The 24,679-nt window shown below is 50.5% G+C and overlaps 1 protein-coding gene across 1 annotated transcript in view; it reads left to right on the top strand.

Annotated features, from left to right (window-relative positions):
• Positions 1 to 817: 817 nt before the first annotated feature.
• The window catches only part of SLC38A10 (solute carrier family 38, member 10), a gene marked incomplete at both ends in the record, with an annotated part of 30,590 nt that continues 6,728 nt past the window's right edge, over positions 818 to 24,679 (top strand). Inside the window, 10 exons of the mRNA XM_009572053.1 lie at positions 818 to 999; positions 4,488 to 4,533; positions 6,493 to 6,586; positions 7,810 to 7,953; positions 9,704 to 9,828; positions 13,163 to 13,265; positions 14,085 to 14,267; positions 16,228 to 16,339; positions 16,516 to 16,622; positions 22,755 to 22,908. Coding sequence (XP_009570348.1) covers positions 818 to 999; positions 4,488 to 4,533; positions 6,493 to 6,586; positions 7,810 to 7,953; positions 9,704 to 9,828; positions 13,163 to 13,265; positions 14,085 to 14,267; positions 16,228 to 16,339; positions 16,516 to 16,622; positions 22,755 to 22,908 — 1,250 coding nt within the window. The remainder of the gene's footprint in view (positions 1,000 to 4,487; positions 4,534 to 6,492; positions 6,587 to 7,809; positions 7,954 to 9,703; positions 9,829 to 13,162; positions 13,266 to 14,084; positions 14,268 to 16,227; positions 16,340 to 16,515; positions 16,623 to 22,754; positions 22,909 to 24,679) is intronic.

The raw sequence follows: 24,679 nt of genomic DNA, 5'->3' as shown, positions 1-24,679 counted from the left end.
GGTGGTTCAGTGTTTTGCGGTGGTGGGTAGAGGACGGTCAGCGAAGGAAGCGCTAAAAACCGAGATGGGACGTCTGTTGTACCAAACTACGTGTTTTTCTTTGTCGTGAGGTCTCCAAGGAATCATTTTCTGCCTTTCTTGTGAGTAGAAGGGGAAAAAAAATCAAAGAATTTATCTGTGTGATAAACACGGGTCAGCTCGGAGGTGTTTGCAAACCCTCATGCTGAGCTGTGCCCCCGCTCCCCCTTTCCAGGAGCTGCTGCCATCCCTACGGCCACATCGCAGTTAAATACAGCAGAAAAAAGGGCGGTTGCGATTAAAATCTGGCATCGCTTGTGCCTGTATAAAGTCACCTGTTTAAAAAGTGTCCAGTGATTAACATCCCCCGCTGCAAATGCGTGAACCAGTAAGGCAGGACAGCGCTGGTAGTGAACTTGGTAATTAGTTTACGCTATCAAATAGTTCTTATTAAATAAGTTTACAACAGAGTTTGCACCTCGGGATTAGGAGCGGTCTTTGCTCTGTGTGAACCCGCTGGGAGCTGCGGAGTGTGCTGGGGGATGAACAAGGGGAGCTGAGGAAGTTCTGCTCCACAAATGGCTCCCAGTTTGCTCTTCGGTTCTTAAATTGGTGCGGCTGGAAGCTCTGGGAAACAGGTGGCTGCTCCGTGTCGTCCTTGGGCTGCGGAGAGAGTGAAATTGAGCTCGTACGTCATGTTTCTCCTGGCTGCTCTGAAGTCGAGGGAACTCCCTTAACAGGCAAAAGCGTGGCTGGAAATATGCGAGGGAGCCTAAGGGCGATAAGGGACGGCAATAAGGCTGTGCGGAGCCACCGACTGTCCATCTTGCGCTTGTCTCTTCCCCCCTCTTCTCCCGTTTCAGTGTGGCATTGTCCTGGGAGCTCTGCTGCTGATTTTCTGTTCTTGGATGACTCATCAATCCTGCATGTTCCTGGTGAAATCGGCCAATCTCAGCAAGCGCAGGACCTACCCCGGCCTCGGTGAGAATTTTCAGCTCTAGGGCTTGTTTTTTTGTTTTTTTTTTTAACTGCGGTTTTACTTTGACCTCTTAATTTACAATTTTCATACTGATATTGTTGGAATAGCAAATGGTTTCTTGATGTAGTTTTCAATTTGTGTTTTGTTCCTCTGTCAGTCTCTCCCCCCTGCCCCATGTCCCCAGGGGAACGCGAGGGTTTAATTCTGCTCTTGACAGTGAAGTTAATAGGCGCAGAATTGTTTTGACTCTGCAGGGCAGGGGAGGAGATGCAGCGCTGACTGATCAAAACCCAAGTTTTCGGGAGCTGGCGTAGCGGGTGTCTGGTGTAAATTATTGGTCTCGGCACGAAAGCCGCGAGCTTCCCCACCCAGTGTGCTGCCGAGGACATCGGGTTCTGCCAGCGGAGAGCCTGGCATGGAGCTCGGGCTGCCTGGATCCGAGCTGTGTGCGCGTTTATGGCAGAGCAGAGAGGAAACAGCGCGCAAGGTTCCAAGCGGCCAAGAAAATAAAAACATCTGCAAGATTCATGTGTGGGTTTCTGGTAGAGCCTGCCAGCCCTCTGCCTCGGAGCTCGTCGCCTCTGCGCTGGCGCCAGGGCTGGCCTCTGCTTGTGACCTCTCTTCTGATTCTGACCAACTTGGGGGGCAGGAGGAGGTGGTCGGGTTCCAGTCCTCTCTGTTGGCATGTGAAATGACAGGAAAAGTCATCTTTTACTTGGTTTCCCTTATTTCTCTGGGGGAGGAGAGAGTTGGCTGACATTGCCATTGGTAAAAGAGATAAAGAAACGCATGGCTCGCTCGCTGACCGTGTTGTTGACAGATGGGTTTCCTCCATCCTCAGTGCCTGAGATGCTGCTACCGGGCTGCACGTCTGGGCTTCTGCCGAGTTACATCTGCCAGAAACGGAAAAGATCAAGAAGTTGTGTGGTCTCGGAGGTTGTGCCTGTGATGCTGGAGGGAAGGGGGAGCCCCCAGGTAGCGCCTGACTTGTCCCCACCGCTCCCAGCCCAGCTGCCCGGGTTGCTTCTCCCTGCCCCCTTACAACACGTCTTTGTGTGCCGCTTCCCCGAAGTACAGAGAGTCCCCTCCACCTTGGAGCGTCTCCCGGGAAGAAGGGATCCTCTGCACTTTCTGAAGCCAAGGGGCTCGAATACACAGAGAGCCAGTAATGCTTCTAAACTTCCTGGCACGCGAACGCTGGTGCTGAAAGAAACGCCTCTGCCCTGGGAGAGGTGCCACCGGGAGGGACAGCCCTGAGAGGAAAGGCAGCGCTCCTATAATGCATCCTAATGCATCAAGGTTGAGCAGCTCCACACAGACAGCCTTTGTCACCGTGGGCTTGTGCCCTGGTACATCTGCGAGAGATCCTGGCAGCCCCTGCAGTTGATTCTGTGGGAGGCTTTGGCAGTGCTGAAAGACGTAAGAAAGTTTTGCAAAATAACTTCAGTCAGCCAGTCCCTTCCGGAGGAACATTGAGAGCGATCGTTAGAGCTACAAAAGAGCCAGGCTGGTAGCAGGCTGATACCTAGCCCAGACGCCTTTGCTCGGCAGCGCTCTATGCCTGAAGGGGTTGGGTATTAATATTTTGCTCTTTGCCGCTGTTCTCCTGCACCGAGTGGAAGGGAAGGGCTGTAGGCAGATGTGTGGACAAGAAGGGAAGCGGGATGCAGTTCCCTGACAGACTTTAACCAGGAGGTGGGTTAATGCCTGCCCTTACAGCTGCTGGAAGTGGCCTGAGTCTTTGCAGACTGCCTGTGCGGGGTACCGACCCCGTCAGCAGCACGCTGCAGCCCTGGGAGTCAGCTTGGCTCCGCTCCCTGCAGAGAAAAGTGCTGAAACACAGGTTGCCCGTTCTAGTAACCACACTTCGTTTAAAAGGGCTTCTCTCGTTAATGAGCAGATTCAGCTCTGCCCAGCTTGTTAGGCATCTAGAGATCCCATTCTGAAGATGCTTGACTGTACAATTTATTTTACAGTCATCATCTCCTTCCTCCTTGAGAAGATAAAGGATCCAATTTTTCCAGTGTCCCCAGATGGGGACATCTGGCGTAACGTTTGAAAGCTTGTTCTCATTAGAACATCACTTCAGAACAGCCAGGGAGACTGATGGTTTCTCAGCATCTCCAGCCCAGGCTATCGCCGGCAGCTGTAGCCGTTATCCGGAGGCACCTACCTTTGTGTGACGTAAAAAAGGAGCTCGCAGGAGCCGTGCAGCAGCAGCAGCCCTTCTGGAGCTTGGCTCGCTAATGTCCCAGTCTCCAGGAGAGATGTTTTCCTCTTGCTGGTTCCCCTCTCTCTCATCCCTGGCCCTTTGGCTGTGTGAGTGATCCCCCCAAGGGCCTTTTCCCCTTATTGTTGCGAGCTCCCAAACGAGGTGAGAGCTGGAGGCCGAAGCAGTGCGGCTGCTCTTCACACTCGGGCAGCGTGCCTGGTGGCGGCTGTTCCACCCGGTCTGTCACCGAGCCATCGGCTATTTTCAGTGCTACCCCACATAACAGCTCTGGTTTATTTTTTTGCTGTGGGTCTCCTGCCATGCCTTTTTCTCATTCTGTGGGAGAACATCTTGTTTCCTCAATTTTTAGCTCAAGCAGAGTCCAAAGAAATCAGACTTTGTAAGTTAATATTTAGAATAGCAGAAGATGCTTCCAGAAGCGAATAAAGTTTGTTTTCTGGCGGCCTCCAGGAATGTGTGCTGTACCTTGAGAGAAGACAAAAGGGAGTCTAGGGTGGTGGTTTTCATGTTGGACCTCTGCATTTAAAGACTGACAGAATTGGGCAGTGTGTGGTCTGTGCTTGGAACTGGAGGTCTCAATTCCCATTCTACCCAGTAAGATCTAAAAATACAAGCAAAGTTTTCTTGGCATTTTCTTTTTAAGAAAAAACACAATGATTTAAAGACTACTGATCATTTTCTGCTACAAGCTGCAACTCAAGTATGGGAGGGGGAAAAAAAAAAAGTCTCTTGGCAGCAGCCCTTTGGTGTGGGTTGTGAGTACCGGGTATTCTGGGTATGGGATTGAACGTTCTGGGCACCGTCTCAGATCTCCCATCCAGCAACGTCAGGCGGTTCCGCTATAGTGGGAAGATAAAAATAAAAATGAGAGTTTGATTGAAATTTTGCACTGCAGTAACTTTTTGCCACACAGCATCTTATACATGCATATTTTCTCTTCCGCGCTGACTTTCTTTTAATGGTTGCCATGTGTGACTGCTACTTCACACCACTGTTTTTTTAAAATAGAAAAAAAAGAAGAACCTGCTTTCTATCTTTTCCTCATCTTTGTTCCTGTCTTCTGTGGTTTTCAGTTTGCGGAGGGCATGTCTGAAAAAGAAAGTGGGAGGGCGGGCAAGGGAAACAGCCCCAAAACACAACACCGGTGGGTTCCTGCTGCACTGCCCTTTGTCACTATTGTTTAATGTCGGACTCGTGTGTGTGCCACGTTCTGGACCTTTCTTTGACTAACTATAACTTTTTTTCCTCTTATGCCAGCATTTCATGCCTATGGAAAAGCAGGAAAAATGTTGGTGGAAACAAGGTAATCTGCTACTTATTTAAAGCTTGAATAGTTTGGTTTTCTTTAATGAAAAATGCTGCTCTGTAGCCTCTTGTGCCCTTGGGCTCTCGTTTCTTACCCTCCTGCCTTCTCTGGTCCCAGAAGTCTTCCTTGCCACCTAGAATTTGAACAAGAGCGTAAGTGAGATCCCCTGAGCGCAGCTCGCAGGTGTCGCCTTCAGCATGTCCCACCCGTTCCTGCGTGGAGACAAGAGCGCTTTCCAGATAGTGGGAGCAGAGAAGTCAGGGAATGAACTCATCTCCCGCTCTGCTGCGTGTGCTATGAAATCATGGGCATGTCACTTGTGGATGTTTTCCAGGGGTGAAATCCCTGCCAAGATTTCCGTGAGTTAGTGGGAGGGAGAGCATTCAGTACCTCGGATCCACCCTTTAGCTGCTCTGGTCCTGCCCGCTCCTCACAGCGGGTGCCGCTTTCCCCTGCGAGATGCCAGGCGTTAAGAGATGCCTCGTGGGGGAAATTCTCTCTCCGTTTCAGGACAGACTCTGGTTCCTCAGGTGACCCCTATGCAAGTAGAAGCTCCCTCGCAGGTCTCGTTGAGCAGTCGTGATGGGTGATGGGACCTCGTTACAGCACTGCTTTTTCCAGCAGATATTCTCTGGTGGAGGCGTCTTGAGCCCAGGCCAGTCAGTGGTGCTGGCTCCTTCCCTCTTCCCAGCTGCAAACTTCTGCAGAACACTAAAAATACACAGAATATTTCTCAGATGTTACTTGTCCGTGCAAGCAATTGCTGTAATTGCCAGAGGGATGTTATATAATTGGAACTGGGAGGGAAAGTGGTCCGTGCAATCATGAATGGGAGGAGAAGCAGTTCATAAGACAATCTTTTCATTAAAGTGTGGTCCATTTTGTGGAAAGAAGTTTGAGAGCCGATTTGGTATCGAGACTTTCATGGTAGGCCCCTGCTGCGGGGCGTGGGGCTGAGAGAACCTCTTGCTGATTCTTTTAAACGTTTTTCCGAGAAACAAAGGAGTTCTTGCCATCTCCAAGGTCTGTTTTTTCTGTGGCTCCAAACGGCAGCTAAACCCATGCACGGGCTGTTACCAGAACGGCATCTCTAGCCAAGACGTTAGGTGTGAACGCGAGGTGGGTGGAGGTTCTCTGGTTTTTATTTTACTAGGGTTGAATGCAGAACTGGTGGCCTGCCCTTCACAAGCCTGAGGGTAAAAGCGTGGTCCTCCTCTCCACCAGCAGTAGCGATGCACAGCCCGCTCACGTGGCTGTGAGAGCTCGCTCGCAGCCCACTGTATCCCTGTAGACAGAAAACCTACTTTACTACTGGTTGCCAAATGTGTATTTCCGTGTGGGTTCAGCAAAACCTGGGGCTTGTCTCCACTGTGAAAGGCCAGAAGGTTGTGTTAGAGGGTGGGTGTACGCTGAAGCAAGGCACGCTGAGGCTGCTCTACTCTGAACACAAGCAAGTGGCTGCACACGTTTTTAAGTCACTTTAAATGTACCCTTTTAGCTGTTTCTGTGTAACTCTTCTGGATGTTCCTTGGTAAACGGCGGGTGCAGTAGGATCCTAAGCAATCTTCAGCTGTTGCGGTTGTGTGCAGGGTGTAGCCCTTGAGACCTTGTCGGTGCTAAACCTTTGTCTTCACCCTTCACCAGCGGCTGCAGTGTGTGTAGGATGTCTCCTGCCCCCAGCTATGAACCGTAGCCCTGCTCCACGCAGGGCACGTAGCGGTGTTCTCACTGCTCACGTGTCGTCGGTGGGGGCCCCGTCGCCGCAGGCTCGGTTACGGCAGTCCCAGGCAGTGTCTCTAAGGTAGCCTTGGCATTAACAAAGCCTCGTCCTCTTGTGAGGGCTGCAGAGTACAAATCCGCTGCGAATGTGGCTGCTGACCCACACCTGCTCAGGAGCTGCGTTCCAGGGTTCCTGCTCCGGCCTCCTAACCTGCGTGTATTTTGTTGTTTTTGCAGCATGATTGGGCTGATGCTGGGAACTTGCATTGCTTTCTATGTTGTCATTGGTGATTTGGGGTCCAATTTCTTTGCCCGGCTGCTTGGATTTCAGGTAAATAAATCCTCACTGGATCACATCTACAACGCAGACAGCGATCCCACTTCTTGCATCGAGCCGTGTGTGCCTTAGATACAGCAAAGAACGTCCTGCCTTAGTAGCGTGCTCAGCAGCCCACGAGGTGTTGTGGGGTCACCTCATGGTGAGCTTTAACGGCACGCCTTGTGCACAGAGCATTTAGCTCTATGAAGTCCTGGAAGCCCAGACATATGGTGAACAATCAGATGTGTAAAACCTCCAATAAGGCGCTTCCAGCAAAGGAATTCTTTTTAACTTGGTCTCTTATTAATTCCGGAGCAGATTCCTGGAGGAGATGATGCTTCCTGTCTTAATTCCTGCCCCAATGGGTAGTGACAGAGAGTTCCTCTGTCCGAGCTCTCACCCCTTTGCAGCCCTGTAGTTCAGGAGGGATTTTTGTCCTGTCGCTTGCTGTTTTGGTGGCCAAAGTTACTGTGTGCCTGCCTCCGCTTTAAGATAAAATAAGCTGTGTGATGAGCCCGGTGTTGGCTCAAGACGCGTGGAGGCGAGAGGTGCTCCTCGTGGGCAGGAGGCTCTTGCTGCTCTTCCTGGAGAGCTGTAAGCAGCGGTGCTCGGAGCCGGCGTGAGGGCCGTGCGGGGAAGCAAAATGGACATGTGGAAGGATTTTTGGCGGGGCTGTTATCTGCTCTGCCTGATGCTGCTAAGCTCCGATTAAGGGACTGTGAAGTTAAAAAGATGCGTTGTGGCTGCAGCCAAATTAGGTATTAAATATTTCCTAGCATTTCAGAGTGTTCTGCTATAATAAATACCAATGCGAGGTTTTGATTAATTTCCTGGATCAGAATTTTCAAGACTTCAATCTCTTGTTTCCCAAGTAAGTTTAGTTTTTATTCAATTACATGAAAATACTTGAATAGCTTGTGCTGGAATAGCATTTAAACACCCCCCCATCCCCCCCCAAATACTTCCACTTCAGGATGGACCTGTCACGCACTGTGTAGAGCAACAGTGGCACCCAGTGACTGTATAAGCTAATCACAGACCTAGCCAAAGAAATGGCAAACTTTCAGCATCGAATCTTTAAATACGTACAGAAGCAGAATTTCACATTTGAAATCGATCCTGGCTTTGCATTGTTTCTTACTCTGGAAAAATTAACCACATCGGGGTTTGCTAATTTGGTGGGGTGTTTTGAGTATCCTCCGTGCTCCAGTTCTTTATGCAGGTCCCTTTTCCAGGTGTCAGGCAGTTTCCGGATAGTCCTGCTCTTTGCCGTCTCCCTGTGCATTGTACTTCCACTGAGCCTCCAGAGGAACATGATGGCCTCCATACAGTCATTCAGTGCCATGGCTCTGATCTTTTACACGGTGTTCATGTTTGTGGTGAGTATCGACGCTGGGAATGCTGTTTTCCTATTATTTTAACACAGATGTTCCCGCTGGGACAGCCTGCAGGTGCAGGCCTCGAGTTTAAAATGTCCTTCCTGATAATTAGTGCTGCTATGCCGGGCATAATGAGTGACCTGGGTGCCTGTGCTCGTGAGCTGGTGGAGGTGGGGAGGTACAGACTGTCGAAACTGGCCAGCGGGTCTGTAAGCTATTACAAATGCGAGGGACTGTGGTGGCACAAATAATAATAAACCACAAATCGAGTTGTGGTTTATTCTGCTTTTTGGCGTCTTATAATTTAGGGCTCTGAACTTTAAATCAAAGGATGGAAGATGTGGGGAAGAGTGCCTGGAAGCAGAAGGACTTTCATCCTGTGTTAGTGTTTTGCCTTGAAAACCTCAATCCTTCTAATCTGTAGGGGGAAGGCAGTTCTTGTTAAGAACTCAAGCATATACTTTGCGTGCGTTTTTGCAGCTGATGGTTAATGTCTTTCAGGCTGCAAGTAGTTTTATTTGTTAGACACCAGCACTTCTATTTCTTGCGCATTGAAAGCTTCGTAAAGTCTTAAGCCTGGTACATGGCGTATACTTGTTCTTAGATATTTCTAGAAAAGTTTTTCTTCACTGAGGTGAATGGATTCTTGACCATTTAGATTAAGTAGGGTAAGCTGAGAGTTACCTAAAGCTGGCCCTGTTTGGCTTGGCCAAGCCCCGTGGTATAGCACCATTTACTGAGGGGTGGAGACTTTCACTTGCTTTTTAATGACTTCAGGTTTCACCTCACGGATGCTCATGTGGTTGGTCGTGGAGCCCCACCTGTTTCTCCCAAATTTCAGGACTGGAAGAGTTGAAACAAAAGGAAGAAAAGGGAGGTGTGGAAATTCTTTCCACTTAACATTTTTTTTAGTAGGTTGTGCTGGGTCACGCTTCTGAGCTTGCCTCTGTAAGGAGGCTGGAGACTGTAAATGAGTGTTTTACAAAACTGCCGTGTTCCAGGAGCTGTGCCTTTAAGAAAACCACAACATTTCATGAGAGTTGGCTGCACTAAAACATAATCTCTGGGGATTAGAAAACCCCCATTCAGGTGATATTATAAACAGGCATTCAGACATATTTACCTTCTGTTTCCTGTGCAACCCAATGCCTGCCAGTTTCCCTGTCAATGGCAAAAGAGCTCCCCTGGCCTCGTCTGGGTGCCTCGCTCCCCTGTTTTCATGAAGTTTATCCTTGTCTTTGGTGAACTGGTGTTGTTAAATGGCTCTGGAGTAGCAGTGTGCAGGCGGGGTCCTGTTTTAGGAACCCTTGTCTCTCTCTGTCAAACAGGATTCTCCAAAGCAAATCTCGCTTCCCGTTTGGGTTTAAAAACGTGTTTAAAAAAGTGCAAAAGAAATTGCTGGGAACAATAATTCTCCCAGTTAAATGTGTCAGTGGAAATTGTTCCACCCTGGTGCGTGCTATGATGTCTGATGGCATCAAACAGGGGGGAATGTCATAGATTTTTTAAAATACACCCTGGGATCCTTGGTGGCAAGGGGCCTATGGAGGTTGCTGGGAGCTTTAATAAAGTGTGTGGGTGGGGTGGGGAGCTGGGGAATTTGACTAATAGAGGTCGGGCTGTGGTAGGCAGCGTAAGCTGTTCCTCGCAGAGCTGCCACACTCTGCCTTTTATCCCAGCACCGGCATTACTGCTGCCATTAAGTTGTTTCGGGTTGGATCTTAACCCCTTTTCTTCCTCTTGGCTACAGATTGTGCTGTCGTCCTTCAAGCATGGCCTCTTCAGCGGGCAGTGGCTGCAGCGAGTTAGTTACACTCGTTGGGAGGGCATTTTTCGCTGCATCCCCATCTTTGGCATGTCTTTCGCCTGTCAGTCGTAAGTATCTGCCATTCCCACTTCTGGCAGTTGTAGTGCGCAATGAGTTTTTGTGAGGGCAGAGGGTCATGAGGATCTGCAAGGGATAGATACCATCTGGTTTCCTATTTTATTTTAATCAAAATATTTTACAGCCCACTGAAGTACAGCATCTCATTCAGTTGTGACCCTTTTGTTACCTAGATGGGGGAGGGAGTTATATTTCACTTGGGAGTTATTGTACTTGAGCAACACAAGATCATTTGGGCCAAACAGATCCTCAGTGTAATGCACGTTGCTTCTGGTACAGCTGCAGAAGTGATGAATTTCCCCTGTTTCTTGAAGGGAATGATTTAGTACCAGGAAAGGCAGCAGGGCTGTGTCGCCTAATGGCCACAGGGCCCCCTGCAGGGTAGCGTACACTCACGGCTGCTCTCTGTTTCCCCAAATTTCTTTGAGAATACTCAGAAGATCACACAGTCGTTGACTTTGGAGAGTTGTTTGCACATTTCCAGTTACCTGCTTTTAATGAGGGTTTCCGCTGGCACGTGGAAGGACGTGATGGCAGACCAGGCTATTTTCACATTTCTAGCAGCATTACCTCCTGCACCAAAATGGCAAGTGAGCAATACGTGCCTGGCCAGAATAGTAACAGACTTTAAATAGAAGTGTAAATCCAAATGTGGACACGGAAAAGACTATCCTCATTTGGAAGGCTGGCAGAGTCGGGCTTTCCCCCCTGTAGTTCTAGCAAATGGGTAGCATGCCAACAGTAAATGAATGTGACAGATAAAATTTGTTCAGACTGCTGTGTTTACACCCACACGCAAAATCCAAATCATCATTTTCCACTTATTGGCTCTCTTGGCAGCTCGGTTCCTACCCGAACACGCTCCAGTCTTGCTGTTTAATGTCTCCATTATAACTGGCGAAGGGAGTTGTAGTCTTTTACAGCTTTACCTAGTTAACATTTTAGAGTTTTTAAATTCCAATTTTTTTTTTCTTATGGTAGCCACACAGTACCCAGCACAATTTTTCTGGGAGTTGGAAATGCAGGGAAGTCGTTTGGCCTGGACCAGTGTCCACGTACCTAAATATAGGCTCCATTACAGCACTTACGTGGCAAGCTGAACCTAAAGCTATGCGTTTTTTCCAAGCATCAGGGCAATACGCTGTCCCCAGTCCAGGCACTCTTTATAAGCACGATATTCTCAGCTAGGTAGGTTTAGTTTTGCTAACCTCTGAATCACCTTTTTAAAAAATAAATAATTCTAACATAAAGCAGAAATCCTTTTCCTTCAGCACGTAAATGCAGCATACAGTAAGGACAAATAAATGCACTATTATTCTAGCTTGAAAAACTTGACCCTGCTTTACTTGTGAGTTCAATACCCTTCGCTCTTTAAAAGCTATCCTGTTGTTGCTGAAGTTGCAAAGTAGGTCACTCCTCTACAGTTATGTAGCATGGCAATTTGCTGTGGAGCTGAGAGCTGGGAGTGCGAGGACTCCAGGGTTACCTCTGCTGCAGCCTCCTTGCGTGACCTTGGTCAAGTCACTGAACCCTCTAATTAAAGAGGAGTCAATAGAGCTCTCCAGGAGAAAACTTCTAATTTCTGCAGATGGCCATTCTGGTGCAGATGGATGCAAAAATGCTGAATTCACAGGGATAATAAAAGTCAGGATGTTGTTCGTTGCCTCTGTGAGCATCAGTTCCCTGCGGGCTGAGTTAGTAGTGTGCTTGGAGAGCCTGTACAAGGCGGTCCCTACAGTGAAGGTGGACAACAGATACTCTGAGGTAGCTCTGGCCATCTCTGAAGCGAGGCTGCTTTCTCCGAGGCTGCTCTTAATGCTTGTGCCGACTTGCCTGCTCTCTGCTCAGGAGGAACCATCTGCTTGTGCCCTCTTTGAGGTGCAGTGTAACAGATAATGTGGGGAAGGCTCCCTGATCCTTCGCTGGCCTTCAGTGCAGTCGTTTTGCTTAAAAATAAACCCCGGCGGCGTGTCAGGACGTGCTGCCTGTTGCATGCTTCTTGTCCTCTTGCTCTGCCTTGAGAGGTGGTGATGGTCAGGAGGGCCCAGCAGCGTGTCGTGGGCGCTTGAGGGACACTGTGCTGGTCCTCCAAACCCAAGTTGACCAAACGGGTGCCGATAGGTGATCGTGGGAAGCCTGGGCGCAGCTGGACTTTGCATGGCACTTTTCCCCGTGTCACTGCCGTTGCTCCTGTACTAATGCGAACCTGGCCTGGCTCTGCCATCTCACGCACTGCAGAGCCTCTCGGCTTCCCTCCTTTCTTCTCCTTCCTGCGCCCGGGTGTTTGGCTGGCTCTCTTCCCCTCGGGGGGCTGAAGTCTGGGACATAGTCGGTTAATCTAGCGGAGGTTGCTGTGTTGAGGGCAGGGAGGAATCCGAAATGGAGAGACTCCTGGGGAAGCTGGTCTCCTCACTCCCTGCCGGTAAATGGCTGTCACGGTGCTGCATTCTCAGACCCCGCGCGTCTCACGGGTTCCTGCGAGCCGATGTGCTCGACCTCCTTTGTGCGGAACCGTTTGACGTTAAGGGATTAAGGGTTAAGGATTTTTCTGCTTGGCCTCAGCTTGACACACTTTCTGTTAATGGCTTTGTGCCCACTGGAGCTGGGGATACCCCCTTCCCATCTAACTGGATGCTCCCCCCCTTCTCGTGAGAGTTCCTTCAGTAACATGAAGCCAGGATGTAGCCGCTTGAATTAAAGTAACAAGAGGTTAATGAGTTGCTAAAATATGCACCTGATGTCAAAAAGTACATTCCACATGCTTTCCAGGTCTGTAAATACCCCAAATCCTGTGTAATTGGCGCTCCCAGCTTTCTATGAACTGAGCTCTAGCAGCAGCGCTGAAATATGACAGGCGCTGCATTTAGTTTTGTTTGTTTAACTTTTCTTTTAGACAGTGTGATGCTCTAACCTTCTTCCTGCTTTTACTCTGTAAACACTGCGTTGCTTTAATTATCAGCATAGAGAGCTCCAAGAACAATAATCTCCAATGCGCTGCCTGGCCTGGTGCCACTGGTGTTTCACTGGAACAAACGGTCATTCATTTTGCAACACTTTTGAACCAAAATGTTTACATCACACGTTTAGCTCCACGTGGTGGGGTGTGGAGAGCAGGAGTATTTTTGCAACACTTAAAGTTATGAGTGTTCTGAAATCTCTTGGCATTAGCAATATAAATTGTGGAATAGCAGCGAGTGTTTATGCTCCATAGGGGGAAGGTGTCTGGGATTCTTTGCTGCTGGGCTGAGGCAGGGAACGTGCTGGAGTTGGGTTTTTCTCTCTCTCTGCAGAAGGTTTCCTTAAATAATTTACCCTTTTCTACAGTCAGGTCTTGCCTACCTATGATAGCTTGGATGAGCCGTCTGTTAAAATCATGAGCTCCATATTTGCTTCTTCCCTAAACGTGGTCACCACCTTTTACATTACGGTAAGAAACTTCCCCTTCTCTTTCCTTGCCAGAAGTCACGCTCTGGAGGGGCAACAGGGATGATGATTTATCTTCAGTTGGGGCTGGTTTCTGCTTATCTGTATTTATCCTGAAAGAGAAGTCATTTTGCTGAAAGCAAAATTAGATGGGAGGTGATGAACCAAACAGTGCAGGAGGCATTTGGAGAGTCCAAATTTTCGGCGTAGCACATTTCCTTGGGCGGAGGCAGAGTGGAGACCCAGCTCTTCCATGTGCATCAGACTGCCATCTGCCTTCCAGGGCCCAGCCTGGAGCTGGAGATGCCCCCCCAGAGTTTAGGGGAGCTTCTATCAGCCTGTTGCAATTGGAAAGATGTGAAGGAAGTTATGCCTCATAAAGCACCAGTTAATAAAACCGAGTTAATAATTCCTGAGAAGAGCCTGCCCCTGTAACGATGCAGGGAATCGTTACGGCTCCTCCTTTGTCGGAGGGGACCGGTCCATGGGCCTGGCAGCAAGCAGGCCGTCACTGCTCTGTGTCACGGGCAGTGGTAGCGTTCCCTCGCTGCAACATCCTCTGTGAAAGCCCCCTGTATTTAGTGAGAAACTTGCCTCTGCTTTTAGGAAGGTCCCACTATTCGTTAACCACCTGTCTCAACTTTTGGGGGTGCTGCAGCTGGGGCTGCTGGCAGGTTGCCCGTGGAGGTGGCCCCACACTCCCTCCCTGGCTGTCTGGTCCTAACTCATGGGAGGTCGCTGACCTCCACCCTTTTGTAAAGAGCAGATATGAATGTGCTTTGAAGTCAAACCCCATCCGCTCACCTCCCCTCCTGCCGGACAGGTGGGCTTCTTTGGCTACGTGAGTTACACTGAAGCCATTGCTGGGAACGTCCTAATGAACTTCCCTTCCAACCTTGTGACGGAGATGATTCGAGTGGGATTCATGATGTCGGTAGCTGTGGGGTTTCCGATGATGATTCTCCCGTGCAGACAGGCGCTGAACACCCTTCTCTTTGAGCAGCAGGTAAGATCCTCTTGTGTGGCCAGGAGCAGCCGGCTGCCTGGGTGTGCACCTTTGAAACTTGCTTTTTGAAGGGCTACTGTGACTCTTTGGCTTCTGCTGCTGGCTGCCAACCTGGGCTACAAATGTGCCTTGGTTCTGTGAGGCTCTGTTGACAACTGCTATTTCTGACTTGTGGTAGGTACTCGCTATCCGGAGGGACAAACCCTCGACTGACAGTGAAATCCTAAGTGCCTGGTGTGTGGTAACGGTGCAGCAGGAGGCCCATAGCAGTCTGTAAATCCTGCTCTGCAGAATGGTTAATCTCTGGTACTCTGAGGTTCTTGTCCTCTCTGCGGAGGAATTTCGTGGGCAGAAGTGCTGGAGTTGCGAGTCTGAAGCCTGCTATTGCTCTGCTGCGCCCCAAGTCCCGTGGCTGCTACTTCCCTGCTCTGCTGGGGATTTCGGCTCTCGCACAGAAGTGTTACACAGTTCAGAGCTGAGGTGGTTCTCCCCCTCAGAAAGGGGGAGAAATGTGCTTTTGGAAACAGAGGAGCCTCCTTATTTCCTGCTGCTCCAGCTGGCATCCTTTTGCTGGCCAACTCGATCTTGCTTTGCATTTAGCTCAAGCTTCTGTTTCTGGCCTCAGAGCCCAGCCCAGCCTCATTTCTTCTTGCTTCTGTGTGTGTCTCCTCATTTCTGCTCTTTTATTATTATCCTCATCCTTGCACCTTTGTCAGTAGCCCCCTGAGCAGCCTTCTCCCCCCCGGGTTCAGATGTCCCCTTCCTCCAGTGCCTCCCCTGGCTGTTTGGTGCCGGTCTGGTGCAGAAGCATGTGGTGGAATACAGCCCTCTCCCACACGTTCACCTTTCCCAGGGTCAGCTCTTCAGACGGCCTTTGTGACTATAGTTGGTCTGTCTGATTTAGACTGTAAGTCCCTTGTGGCAGTAGCGTGTTCTCCTCTGTGTATTGTACGGCACTAAGCATGCCGATGGCATTCAGTAAATAACAGTAAGAGATTGTGGGAATGTTCTGAGGCCTTTGTGTATCTGCATAAATAGAAACCTCTTAGGGCAGGAAATAAAACTTGAGCAATTTATAGCTCTAAATCCTGCCACTTCTGCCTGTGAGAAGCCCCCAGCTCTTTTCTCACGTCGGGAGGGCCTAAGGATGGGGGAAGACGATCGGTGAAAGCCAGCGGGTGCAGAGGAGTAAGCGCTGGAAATGTTTGGGAGGGACTTGGTTCTCGCCTGGGCTCTGCTCGTTGCTCTTTGGGCTCTGAACCTGTCACTTCGCTTTCCTCTCCCATCTGTGCAGCCAGGAGAGCGGGGACCTGCTGGTTCTCCAGGGCACGTGGGCTTACTGGGTCCTCTGCTTTCTGCACCTCCTGCTCGGAGTGTGGAGATGGGATGGGAAACAGAGGGCATCTGGAAAACCTCCAGTATCAGCAGCTCCCCGGCAGTACCGACCATCCTCTCTGCCATCCAGGCAGGGTGTCTTCCGTCAAGAGGAGCTGGTACATGTGTTGTAATGCAGTGGGAATAGCCCTGCTCCCAGAGGTGTTAGGGGACACCTTGCTGTAGCAAAACCAGAGCTCTTCCCCGTGTGACCGTTCTCCCTCCTGCCTTCTCAGCTGCGGCTCTTTCTCATGCCCTTGGCCTTGGGCTGCTCGCTGAGGCTGGGCGGCTGCAGCACTGGCACAGGGATTCGGATACAGCTGTACGGTTCACATTTGGGGCAGGATGGAAACAGCAGCTTTGGCTCCGTGCCCCCCTTCACTCTTGTTTTGAAGGTTTAGATGCAGTTGCGTATTAAAACTGCTCAACCACGTCTAACTGCTCCCCCCCCAGCATTCACCTCTGTGGAGACCATAACGTGGAGGTGACGAAGGTACTGGAGCCTGCTGGGGTAATTGCTTAGGAGCTGTGGGGTTGTGATGCAGGAGCTAAACTCATTCTCCCCCTCCCGCCCTTTCTCTTCCAGCAAAAAGATGGGACCTTCGCTGCTGGGGGTTACATGCCCCCGCTTCGGTTCAAGGCCCTGACGCTGGCTGTTGTGTTTGGAACCATGGTAGGAGGCATCATGATCCCGAATGGTGAGTGAGGAGTTGGGGGCAAGGGCTGGTTGCTTGGCTATTTTCTCTGGTCTCTTTTATTTGCTTTTCTGGGTGGGATGGCCCAGCCTGCCCGGGGACTCAGCCGCCATGTGCTGCTGCTCTGGCTGTCCTAGAAGAGGGGCCTTTGCTGACTTCTCTTCTTCTTTCTTTGCCAGTGGAAACAGTCCTGGGCCTGACAGGTGCTACGATGGGAAGCCTCATTTGTTTTATCTGCCCAGCTCTTATTTACAAGAAGATCCACAAGAATGCACTTTGTTCACAGGTCAGTGCTGATGCTGCTTGACATCCCCCTAAGCCCTCTGCAGAGCCTGGGAACATAGCTAATCTGACTGCGGCAGAGAAACTGCTCAGCACCTCCTTCAGCCTCCCCCTCCAGTCTGCCCAGTACAGGTGGGAGCTGTTCTGGTCATCTGCTTTGAGTAGCATCGCTTATGGGCATGCAGGCAGCAGTGGAGGAGGTGCTGGCCCAGAGCATGGCCTGCCCTGTGCTGGAACACCAGCTCTTTTTGTCCTTCCGGCAGCAAGCGAAGCATTCGCTTGGTGCATAAAATGCTGCTTCCAGTGGGCTGCTTCCGCCTTCTGGTGGGCTTCAAGTTCTGTATCCACAGAATGGGAAATCCAGGCAGTCTATAAAACCTTAACGGGCCTTACATCCCAACCTACCTGGGCTGGGTAAAATAAACACAGTTTCTCAGCGATGCGGTTCTTGCTGCTGGCCCTCAACTTTCTGGTTTCAACCAAAATAATAATAAAAAGGAACACACACATAGAGGTGTTGCTTCAGGAATTGATTTTTAAAAAATTGGGGTCGTTCACAGGCTGTTAGAAGTTTAGCTTTTCCTTTTGCTCCAGTTTGAATTGGCCTCCTCGGGGACTGAAGCAAAGTGGCTCTTTGCTGGGCTTGATCTCTCTGATTCTGCAAATACTGTGCTTTTGTGGGGCTGAAAAATTAACATGGTTTGTTTTTTTTCTAACAATAACTGAATCCACTGCCTTTTAGCAGGCCTCTGCCCCAGCATTACCAGTCACGACAGTGCTGGGCTGGGAATAAGGTTTTCGGCAAATGCAGAGTCAGCAGGGGGAGAGCACGACATTTTTGTGGGTCCTACAGAACTAATGGCTTTTTCTGTGTTTAATGACTTGTGGGTTTGCAAACGTACATGAAGTTTTTAAGCAGGGCGTATTTTTTTTTCTTTCCTCATGCCTTCTCATGGACAAGGAAATAGTCCAACTTTCCAGCTTTCACTCTGAATTCTGACACTTCGGTCCTAACTTTTTTGACTGAAACCCCAAGCAGGAGTCTGAATGCCAGCCTGGATTTTTCAGGGAAACAAAGAGCACTTTCAAGAATTGCTTTCTGTTCCGGCTGAGCCAGAACATTTCTCTGCAGTGCCTTGTAACTGCACTTAGGATGTGCTGAGCTCTTAGACTGGCTGCCCAGAGGCGACTGTCAGCTGCCTGGGCTTGAACACTGGGGCCCTCACAATGCTTGACCTGAAATGCTGGTCACAAGGCTGGTGAAGATGTTTGTCCTGCAGAAATCCCCACAAAGGAATAAGGGCTTATCTAAAGCATCAGCCCCCAGGTTACCCTGGCATTTCAGGGGGCTGGTAGCAAGCTGTCCAGCCTTCTCTTGAATGATCCATCGCCTGTCAAGTTTGCATACTTGCTTTGACCGATGCTCTGAAGTGCTGCAGCAAGGGCACACCTGCCTTCAGAAACGCACTAGGCTGCAGAGCACCTCCCTGCCTCCACTCTGGAGCCAAATTCTGGGCCCGCCCTCTCCTCGTTCCTCCAGGTCTTCTGCAAAGACTCATTTATTCTTTCCCTGAAGCTCCGTCTTTGTCCTGCTTTCTTTGATCAGGCGCTCCACTCCATCAAAATATGCTCCTGTGAAAAGTGGCAGTCAAGGGGGAGAAGGAGCCAGCTCTGGGCATAGATGTCCCTCCCGGCTTTTCCCTGCCTAAACGGTGTACATGTATGTTTTCTCTCCCTCCATCATCCTTAGCTTTCTTCCAAAGCAGCAGACCTTCTCAACTCCAGCCCTTATGCTTGCGTGAATTATCTCGACCCTTGCGGTGCTGCTGCTGGGAACTGGCTGCTTTTATTGGGCCACCTCTGGCACCCAGCAAAATCCCGTGTCGGGCAGCTTATGGGGCGGGTGAGATAGGAAGTTTAGATTTACCGAGCTGGGAAGATGGTGCAAGCTGAGGCTACGAAACAGGGGAGTTGAATTAAAAGTGGTGAAGAGGGTTCCAGGGGGAGGAATATGGGCAGTCCTAGATGTTTGCTGGCCAGCAAAAAGCATGGGCAGCTTCTGCCAGCGAGTTGTTAATTATCGCAGCCACTCGTCAGCCAGCCGAGGCTGGGGACGGCAGCTTGGGCTAGGCTGGGGGGCGGCTTGGTTGAAAGGCTTGCTGTGTTGGAAAGATGATCAGGTAACAGAGCAGTTAAAAAGCTTGAAGTCAGGCGTGCAGAGCTGTGAATGAACTGGGGAGGGCGTTCCCTTTCTTGTGGTTAAGCATCAAGTGTGTTCCTGTAAAGGTGCGGGTCCATGTCCTGCTGCCCTCCGGGAGCCGTGAGCAGGGGGACAGAGTGAGGTTTGGCAGAGTGCTGCTGAAGGTCGCGTTAAGGTCTGTAAACAGAGTGTTTAACTTCTAACAGGAAGGTGTTGGCTTCCCAGTGTTGACACAAGCCTGTCCGAGAGGCCCCTCCTAGGGAGGCCGGAGTTGCTGTTGTCCCAGCTGGGGAAGAGGAGCTGCAGAGAGGCTGCTTGAGGTCAGGAAATAACCCCTCGGTCTCGCTCCTGTGCGGATGGAAAAGAGATTCCCCTCTGCCCTCCCCTGGTAGCGCAGCGGCCAGCACACCTTCACCGCAGGCGTTTTTGGTCGGTACAGCCCTTCAAACACAGCATCTCTGTCGCAGCGCAGCAGAGGAACCCGGCAGTGACCGGGGCTCTGCATTCCTTCGCCGTGACTCTGTCCCTCCAAACGCTCGGTGTCCAAAACAGTACAGTTCGGAGGATGTCGTCACTCCACACAAATGCAATGTTTTTGCTTCCCGCTGGTGGCTCAGGCGTGGTTAGAGGAGGTGGTCTGAGCTAACGACACTTCTGTACAAAGTTCAAGTTATCTTCTGGGAGGAAGGACAGCCGAGGGAAAGCGACCAGCAGAGGAAACGGCCGTGTAAACTTCCCCTCCTGAATTCCCGTCTGTGCTCAAAGCGCTCCTCTCGGGAGACAGGCCCTTGCCTTGCTGACCTGCTTGTTGGAGGAGGCTGCAGCCAGAGGGGTTTGCATGTCCTCTTGCCATGTCCATGTTGAGAGGACCCTGGAGAAGGGTCTCTGCTCTCAGCAGGTTCGCTCTTCAGAGGCAGGGAGATCCTTCCTGTGGGACCAGTCTTATAACTGTTCTGCAGTCTTGCCCCTCTCCTTGCTCCAGGTTGTCAGCTCTTCAGCTCTGCCTGTGTTTGGTTCCTCAAGCCACCGGGTCCTTGCACCCCACGTTCCTCTTCCTTCAATTGCCAAATTAGCCTTGGTGGTCCCTTGAGTACAAACTGCCTGGTTTTCCCTGTCATAAGTATCTCCGTGGAATTAAGCCAAACTGTGGACCTCTTTATTCTGGTCTTCAGTTGCTGATGGGGTAGGTGAGGAAGAGGTGTGCTGATGGAGCTGAAGGTGAGGGGTGGCTGCTGCTTCATGGGCTGCCCAGCCTGTCTTTGACTGCCACATGTGCCCGTACCCGCTGCTCTGGGAAGCTCACAGATGAACTCCAAATGTTAAACAATCAAAGGGGTTTGAATCTAAGGCATTCAAGCCTGTGGTTCCCCACTAAGATAAGAAACAACAAAAATCTTTTTAAAACACTTAATGTTTTCAGCCGTTTCCTACAGTTCCCTTCTCTCCCACGTTGCTCCTAGTTCCTGTGGCACCAGAATAGATCCTCTTGGTGGAAACTCACTGTTGTTTCTGGAAGATGCCAGAACAGCCTTCCAGTCGCAAAGTGCATTTCTGCCGGGGCTGTAGATTGTGTGAGGGGAGGAAGTGGACGAGCTCCGAGCCGAGGGCAGCAGTGGCAGGGACCTGCTGACTCTGCTTTTGGCCCGAGCAGGATGGCAGGATATCTGCTCTTTGTGCACCCACACGGCAAGGCAGGGAGCAGATTTTACTTCTGTTTCCTTTGCAACATCTCTAAGGTCTGGCCTCTGCTCCCTGGCCATGCTGCTCGTCCCTTGTCCAGAGCTGCTTCACGTCCCGCCAACCTTTTCCTTCTGAAGGCGTCTGTCTGTCTGCAGCGGTGTGCTGAGAATGGGGTCTCCTGGGCCCGAGGCTCTGACCGCCCTGGCCTGCGTTTCTGGGTGATCTCCCTCAGCATGAGGAAGGAGAGGAAAACGTTAGCCTCTTCTCCCTGCCCTGGAGGTGCCAACGTTTTAACTTCTCCTTTCAATTTCACTTCTCCCCTTTATTTTCAGTTTTCTCTCTCCGGCAGCTCCCAGTCGGAGCAGTGGTCCCCTGTAGCCATTCCTGTTTTTTTTCACACTAAGCAGCATCCTTTTGTTGTGCTTTTTGTGAACTGGGTTGTAAATGCCACAGGGTAAGGATTCTGGGGGAAGAGGATGAGTCCCGCAGGATGTGGTCCTCTGGTGAGGTGGTATCACAGCCCAAGCCAGAATCACCGGTACTCTGGGTGTTGCACCTCTCTGCAGAGGGGCCAGGCAGCTTGTGAGGTTCCTACTGGACAGCAACAAGTTCGCGTACCAAAGCAGCATTTCTCCTTTGCAGATTGAGACTTTCTTAGGTTTGCCTTGTGAAGCATGCATAGCGAGTTGTTCTTGTTAGACATGTGGTGGAGAAAGCGGTGTCCTCTCCCCAGCAGCCTGCAGTCAGCACGCACGCAGCAGGGGTGCGGGTGGGAACTGGCAAAAAGCAGAGGAGAACCAGCGGTGTGCTGCCTGCAAGCTCTGAGGGTCGCGCAGGGCGGCCATGAGGTGCAAAGAAAAGATGCAGTTTGCAGCATTGTCTTGGATCCTTTGCTGCCGTATGCAGAAATAAGCCAGATCCCTGGCATTTCAGAGCGCAGGATGTATTAAAAAAAAAAAAGGGGGGGGGAATCGCTGCATCATAAATACCACTTTGCTGCAAACTTTCAGCTTCCCAGCATTGCAGAGGCGTTTTCTGTTTTGCAAATGATGGTTTCTGTTGCTTCCATGGTCTGTTGTGAAAAGGAGCTTGTGGGGAGACCCGTGTTTCTAGCGGAGGGTGCCGCTTCTTTGCCTGCTTCCTTCAGCACAAACTCTTGCCGACTTTCTCCTACCAGTTGTTCACAGTGCCGTTGACGTGTTGACATGCAAACCAGGTTCCATGAGAAGCCCTTACTGTGACAGTTGCAATGATTAACTGGGTAAAAATAATATATTAGAGTTTAATTAAATCTCCTCAGTCAGTGTTGTTGGCCAGCAACCTATCCACTCGGCTCTTTGAACTGGTACCGCTCTCGTCTGGAGGAGCAGGCAGGCATTTGGCAGCCCCGGCACCGAACGGGGCAGACGTTCCTCTGCCCCTGTTGCTGTCGCGCATCGTCTTGCTTGTCCTTCTCAAGTTACCCCCGCGAATTGCTAGTGCTCCCAGAGATTTTTTTTTTTTTGTGCAGAGCGTCTTTTATTCTTTCTTACAGCTCATGTGGAATTAGATCCTTTTAGGTCAATTTATCATTAGATAATAAGCTGTAGAAATGTTCTTTTTGGTGGCGGTCACTTTCTCCTTTTTGAGCTAGAGGAATTCGTAGAGCCCTTCCCTCCACAGGATCCAGATTCTGCCTTTCTATTTTTATTCTGTTTGTTCCCAGCTTTCTGGAAATCAGTGAGTTGCTTCTTATCAGCTTCTTGAGTACTGGCCACCAGGACTTGTGTGTGGACATCTTATTCTTGCTTTCAAAAATAAGAATTTTTAAACAGCTCCCTCAACCTTTCTAGGCTGTAAACAGGTTGGGCACCTCTCTTCTCAGCCAGACCTGATTTCATAGTATTCTAATGTAGCTGCTGGAAATATCAGGGAATGAGTCTTTGCAGCTGGACTCTTGTCTGCCACATGCATTTTTCTATCCTTACATCCTGTCCACTTGCTTTTGACCCTTCTGATACCGGAGTTAACTTTTCAACAGCTTCCAGCATCTGAAGCTCTCATTCATATGTCTCTACATCCAAATACAAACCTCAGCCAAAAGCTACTGTTTTTCCTTTTTCGCCTCTTAAATTTCTCTCCTCTTCTCTCCCTCTTACTGACATGTGTAATTGCACTGAGCTTTGAATTGTTTGGAGACAGTTTGTGCGAAGAATGCTGTACAGAGCAGTCCCGTTTGTTTTGCTGTGCTAACTGAAGCTCTGGCACGTTGCGCAGATTATACTGTGGATTGGCCTGGGAATACTGGTTATTAGTACGTATACCACCTTGTCTGCAACGGAGGATGCCCCTGTGAAGACAGAAGCGGTGGGCTTGGAGCACCTGGACGGAGAGGAGAACAGAATCGACCAGGATTCAGTCAAAATCCCAGGTATGTGTCTGCTTGGGTTCTGCTTCCCAGCCCTGCTCCCAGCTCCACCTCTTTAAAAAAGTGTGGTTTTTTTTTTTTTTTTTTAAAAAGTGTGGTGGAAGCAGGGTCTCTTCCAGGCAGCTCCGTGCATCGTCACGGCATCCTGGGGACTTTTCCCAAGAAAGGCTGCAGTTTTGCCTTCTGGAAAAGCCTGGTGTGAGCTCCGGTGGTACCCTGTGGGAGTTATTCTTTTGGAAAGGGAAAGGAAAGGTAGGGTGCGGGGGCTGGGGTCCCCTGTAAGGACAGAGCACGGGTCTCCCCATTCGGAGTAATAAATGCAGCTCTGTGAGCGCAGCCCAGCGATGGCTCCGCGCTGGCCACCTGTACGAGGGGTGTGAGTGGCCAAACAGGGCTGCTTTCACCATTTCTGCCAGCGCATTGTCCGCGGTTCCAATAACAAGCCATTCATTGCACTCAAAGGTATGTAAATTTATGGGCACTGACTTTTTTTAGTTGTGAGGATATAAATTTGGATTCGGTTTTAGCTCTGACAAAGCCTGTGATTATGCCTCAGCTTTGTTTACTGGTTCACATTATTTATTATTTGTTTACTGTGGCCGTTGATAGAATTACGGCCGATCCCTCCCTTCCCCAGCTGCAGGCTTGCCTTGCAAGGCCGTTGCTAGCAGGTGTCGCGTGACCCTGCGCTGCCCCTCATCTGTGGCTGTGTCCTGTTTCTTTATTTTATTTTTGTTTGGTTCTGCTCGGGCTTTTTTTTTGTTCTTCGGGGGGCCTTGAAATATCCTCGCAGAGATTGAGAACGGAAGCGAGAAAGGGGCTGTCTCTTCTGGAGATTATCCTCCCTCCTGGTTGTTGGCTGTGCTCCTGCCAAGCAGCTTTGAGTGTCACCGAGACACCGGCGCTGCCGCCGATAACATTCACTCCTGGGTTGCTCCGTCCCTGGCAGTGGTGGGGTTTTATGTGTTTGTGCTCATGGTTCACCCGAGACGTGCATGCCTTCTCAGGCACTAGGATGCCCGTGAACTCTGAGCAAAAGATGCTCTCAATCCCTTAATCGTGCACGCTCAGCAGGGCTGGGAGGAGGGATGCAATTGAATTCTTCCGTCTTGGTTAATTTTGGAGCAGTAATGGCCAAAGAACAGCTGCTCGTTTCAGGAGGAGTCGCTAATGACACGTGTTCTTGTGACTGGGAAAATAAAAAAAGTCCCATAAAAGATGGTGTCCGCTGGAGTTTGCTAAATCTCTTCTCCACTTCTTCTCCGCGTGAGCCGGGGCGGCAGAGCAGGACGCCTGCGTCTAATCATCGCGGAGCGCAGCGACTCGTCGGTCGCCGTGCCGTACCCACTACGTGCGCCCAGAGCTCGTCAGCGTTAGCCCTTATTGCGTGGTACTTGCTGCTGGATTAAATAATCGTACCTGGGAAGAAGGTGGTTTTAGTGCTCTCGGTTCATAAACTTCCCTGGGGAGGAGCTGTGCAGCTCCTAACAGGCGGACGACGAGCGTCTGCCCAGGGAAAGCTCAGCTACCCTCCGAGTCCAGCGTGGTCCCTGTCGTAGCGGGGGGCTGCTGGCTCTGCCCCGGGGAGCGGAGCCTGCCCTGGGTGCTCCATCCCCTGGGAGGAGGAAGCAGGATGGGGCTGGGGGAGATGGAGCTGGGCAGAGGAAGGGGGACAAGGACCTTGCAGGGCGGACGGTGCTGGGGGAGCAGCGACGGGTGGATGTGGGGCTGCCCCGGGAGAGCCATGGTCCCGCTCCGCCGCCGCGAACCGCCC

This window comes from Fulmarus glacialis, unplaced genomic scaffold (genome assembly GCF_000690835.1).
Source record: "Fulmarus glacialis isolate BGI_N327 unplaced genomic scaffold, ASM69083v1 scaffold13972, whole genome shotgun sequence".
Taxonomy (NCBI): Eukaryota; Metazoa; Chordata; class Aves; order Procellariiformes; family Procellariidae; genus Fulmarus; species Fulmarus glacialis.
Note: the sequence above shows the minus strand (reverse complement) of the source record. Positions and strands in the feature narration are given on the sequence as shown.